Source organism: Sinocyclocheilus rhinocerous, unplaced genomic scaffold (genome assembly GCF_001515625.1).
Source record: "Sinocyclocheilus rhinocerous isolate Xijiao unplaced genomic scaffold, SAMN03320098_v1.1 scaffold3274, whole genome shotgun sequence".
Lineage (NCBI taxonomy): Eukaryota > Metazoa > Chordata > Actinopteri > Cypriniformes > Cyprinidae > Sinocyclocheilus > Sinocyclocheilus rhinocerous.
Genome location: NW_015635599.1, coordinates 15,340 through 20,318, shown reverse-complemented (window position 1 = coordinate 20,318; position 4,979 = coordinate 15,340). Strand labels below are relative to the sequence as shown.

General features: G+C 37.2%; 1 protein-coding gene across 2 annotated transcripts in view; it reads right to left on the bottom strand.

The window, feature by feature from the left end:
* Positions 1–4,979, bottom strand: part of LOC107747370 (potassium channel subfamily K member 10-like) — a 19,278-nt gene that overhangs the window by 7,521 nt on the left and 6,778 nt on the right. For both annotated transcript variants that reach the window (XM_016561837.1, XM_016561838.1), the window contains exon 3: positions 191–308. In XM_016561837.1, the coding sequence (XP_016417323.1) occupies positions 191–308 (118 nt within the window). The remainder of the gene's footprint in view (positions 1–190; positions 309–4,979) is intronic.

The following is a 4,979-nucleotide window of genomic DNA, read 5'->3' as shown; positions in this document are numbered from 1 at the left end:
AAAAAAAAAAAAGATTGATTGGTGGTTATGGGGTCAGGCATACAGACCAAAAGCAAGACTATAAATGTATGACACAAGCAAATTCCTTGTACTTGGCTTGAGCTATACGTATTAATGAGGTGTGGAGTCTTCCTCCTTATGGTAGCAGTTTGAAATGTATGTATAATATCCAGGGATGCTTAAGTGCTACCTATTGTTGTTATCACAGTTCCAGCGAAGAAAAAGGAGCTCCCTAAGTCCCAGTGACTGGAGTTGTATGACGTGTCTCCAATAGGACTGACACCAGCGTTCACTGCATCTACAGAGTGCTGGGAAGAGATAAGACTGGAGTTTAGGTCACTGTATGAGAAGCATGTCTTACAAATGATTAATACTCCATTCAAGTGACAGATCATTTAATGTGGTAATGAAAATCAAAACTGGTATCAGGCAAAAATAAACAAATAATTTCATCATCAAAATGGACTGGATCTCTAAAAGCCATACTGACAGTCAATGCAATTTTAATAAATTATGAAGTATTTACTTGCAAAGGGCAGAACAATTTAACCTAGTCTTTTGTGCAATTTAAAACCACTGTGTAGCACATCTCAAAAATAATAAATCCATGTATATACTTACAGAGACAACTAAATTAAATGTTAAAAAAATATATTTATTTATTTGATTTATTTAGTCATTTAGCAGACGCTTTTATCCAAACATATGACCCCTTTAATATAAGAAGAAACGTCTAGCTTTGCAGTCTCTCTCTCTCTCTCAGTTGGATGCACGTCTTGCATAACATATTTGTTTCTCTCTTATAACCTTATTATTTCTCACTAATAACCTAACTGAAGCAGCACATGCCCTTGAAACGAATTCTAAAAGTGACGCATGTTTAACTGTCAACTTGAGCTTTGAATCCGTGGTGGAAGGACGTAGTTCCGCACAAAAGAGGGTTTTATTAGGTACTCCGTTGTTTCTTGTTTAATTACACACGTTCCGTCGAACTGTTGTATAAACGCAATATCACTCTCGTACTCGAGCTATAGCAACCCAGGCTCATTGGAAAAACTTGCCTGTGGCAACATTTTTACAAAATTATATTACTTTTCTTCTTGCACATTTTGCAATGTTTTCCAAGTGAAATGTCTGCTAAAAGTGAGTGACGCTAAAAGCATGTTCAGTTTTTCATCTGAAACTGATTAATCTGGCAACATTTTATTATGTTGTACGTATTGCGGCAGCAGGAAATGATATGTGGCCTGAATCAGGTGTGTTTGATTTAGGAGAAATGCAAAATGTGCAGTGTTGCAGTGGTCCAGGAACATGGTTTAGAACCACTGCTCTAATAATGTACCACCTACACTAAACCCCGCTGTAAACCTAACCAATAGTGTTAACAAAGGCAAATGTGAAATAAAAATGCATTTTCTGAAGCAACCACGCTGTTTTAGTTTGCTGCTACAAGCTCTTTTATCATGACTTGTGTTTTACTGAGCTTGAGTTCTCCATATCGCAAGTACAATGATGTACCGAGTGCGCTACTGAACAAGTTTACCACATCTGAATAGCCAAACATATGGAGCTGGTACCAGATATATGAGTTTACTAATCATGCACTATGTTTTGAGGTCACAACATAATGTTGTTCAAAGTCTGTTTTTGGTGTGTGTGTGTGTGTGTGTGTGTGTGTGTGTGTGTGTGTACGTGTGCGTTTGTGAACTTGTTTTACTTTGTGAAGTCCAAGGGTTAGTCGGACCCCACAAAGACATAATATTTTATATAAGACTAAAAATGACTACATACATCATGCCCCTACACTACACTAACCCTAAACCCATCACATATATAAGAATAAATAGAGCCATCATTGATGAGCCTGTGTATCAAGCAGTACATAAAACATCCAGCCATGTATTTTGAATTTTGATGATTCCTCACACATTCTAGTCATTCCAAATAGAACAAACAATAAATAGATCCTCTTTTGTTAAGCAAACTGTAGTTTTCGACATACAGTTTGTCATGGTCAAGGCATCCTACTGAGGTGATGATCCAAATGAGCTGTCTAACTTTAATGAGCCTTTGACGATCAGATGTATCATTAATAGAGAGGAACAGAGAGGGCGGATCAGAAACAGGTCACTCAGCCCAACAGGAAGCCTGGAGAGCAGATGGGAGTACTATACTGGGATCAACAGGAAGCGGCTCAGGTGTGAGAAACGAGCGTGTGGGCAGCTGAAGGGCAGGTACACAAGGGCAGATTCAGAGTCTGTCGGTCTAGACTGGATGCGTAATACGAAGTTTGAGCCAAGTATAGCCGTAAAGGGAGCACCTCATGCAAGAGAAAAGAATGCAAGCTTATTAAATTTGCAAGATAACAACTCTGATCCAGAACAAAATAAGTTATGGAATATATGAAAAATTATTAGAGGATATCTTAATACAATCTTTGAATTTCTGAGTGAAATCGAACTGAAATAGCCACATTTAAATTCTCTGTATCTGACCAATCAATCAGCTTGAGATTCTTTATCAATCAAAGAATGGAAACTGCTGTCCCTTGGATGGATGCTCTTTGAAGAGCTCAATTCTCTCCTATAATGTGATGTTCTCAACCGTTTAGCGCAAATGGGTTTTACCTCAACAGAGACTGCTAGAAAGCACACATTTGCATTCCTTCTGTCTGTGCTACACCAACTCATCTTCAGTTTCATTTCTGAACTGATCTGAATAGCATTTTACTCCATCTCCTCGCTTGTGGACTTGTGCACTATATGCGTCTGTGTCCCCTACAGGGAGACATTGTACCACTTTTAAGGTGATGAGAAGATGATTTAGAAGAAACATAAATGCGTCTTCATAGCAGACAGCTGGTGCTCAGATGACAGTGTCTGGAAGCTTTCAATATCATCATGAGAAATGTCACTGTGACAGAGGTAAGCCATATAGAAGCTGTAAATAATGATTGTCATGAGGGATGTATTTTTCCTAGGTGTAAGATTCTGCCCCAAATGCAGACAGATTAATCAGGAAACCCAGTCTCTACTAATCACTGTTGCACTGTGGTTTTTGAAAAACCACATACTGTAGTTGCTCAACTGATGTATGCAAACTTGTCATTTACTATAGCACCGTTTTATATTGATTTTTTTGTTGTTGTGGTAAAATATGACTTGGACTCCTCATCCCGACAATCACAAATGGTATAATATATCCAAAACATACTACAAAATATATTGTTAATTAAAAAAATTATTGCATGAAGTCCAGTCTCTACTAATCACTGTTGCACTGTGGTTTTTGAAAAACCACATACTGTAGTTGCTCAACTGATGTATGCAAACTTGTCATTTACTATAGCACCGTTTTATATAGATTTTTTTGTTGTTGTGGTAAAATATGACTTGGACTCCTCATCCTGACAATCACAAATGGTATAATATATCCAAAACATACTACAAAATATATTGTTAATTTAAAAAAATTATTGCATGAAGCAAAGCTTAGTAGACTCTTAAAAATATTGGCATTGTAATGATTAATGTAATGATCTTCAGTTCTCACTACTGTAATGCTAATTATAAAGTCTCATTCTCAAGTAATAATATATTATGATAGCATTTGTTGTATTGCTTTTAAAAAATAAAATTTAAATAATTTAAATCATTCCAAAGTAGTGTTTTATTAACCCATAATTTATTGTTTATCTATAGAATAATTAATAATTTATTATGTATTTATTTTGTGTGTGTGTGTGTGTGTGTATATATATATATATATATATATATATACAGTATGTACTGTGTATATATTTAATATTTGGCCAGTGTTAGGGGTGCGGAAAGTAGGATAAATAACAATATAATGGCAAATGTAATTAAACATTTTCTTTTATTTCCTGGCAAGTGGGGTGATGTAACTGGAGGTGAAGAATCTGAGCAAATGCCAAAGCAATTCCTAGAGCTGTAGACAGTACACTAATGGTTGATCATTTCCTGCCAATTTTAGCTGAAAACACCTTTTGATAGTCAATGTGCAAGCATTAGTACACATGCTCTGTCTGGTCTACAGCTCAAAGTTGTTCTTTGGCATTTCTTCAAATTCTTCACCTCCAGTTACATCACTGTCAGAGTGCAGTATTTATGCACGGCTCACAGCCTGAGCAGAGCGAAAGCAACAGCTTACATGCAGCTAATCCACACGCCACTCGCCTGAATCATCGATTCTTTGCAGCATTTATAATCAGCAAAACCACAAGTTACGTCTCTTGCTGCAGATCTGTTTTCCATTTTCTTTGTTCCGCAACTCCCATCTCAAACAACATTCAACAGCAGAAGCTGACAGGAAGCAGCTGTCATCTCCACCTGTCTCAGGGTCTACTGGAGTCAGTGAGGCTGAGCTATTTTGAAATGGTGCTTTGTTACAAAGCTCTCAAACGCTGCTGGTTCTAGATTAAATTAGGGTTTCAGGTTATTGATTCAATTATGGTTTTTAACCTCCCTGCCTCAGTCATTCCAGGGACCATTGCGATGGGCGAGGTTCACGTTTTCCCCTGCCCATACTCCTGATGGATCCCCATTAGTGCAAAAGAATCAAGATTACCCAACAGATGCTTTTAAGACTTGATTGTTCTTTATTTGCGGAACTGGATGATTATCACCGCTCATCTATCAAATAAGTTTCTGGTTCTTTAACTTGGCTTCACTCTCAAGGTCGTCTTGAGAGAAATGCATTTAGCATTTTAGCACCAAAATCACAGTAACAAACACCAGAACCGCACAACAATATTGACTACGCAACACAATTAGGTTAAGAATGTGTACTTAAACAAATGGTCTTCCACTGTTGGTGTTGTGACCCGATGATTGAATAATGAAACTGGCAGAATAGTTAGACATTGACAGAGCTTTGCAGCTGCTTGAGCCATATGAATGACTTTCCAGAAGCTGAGAATCTGTCAGTGTCTAATTTGATCTGCATTGTATAAAAAA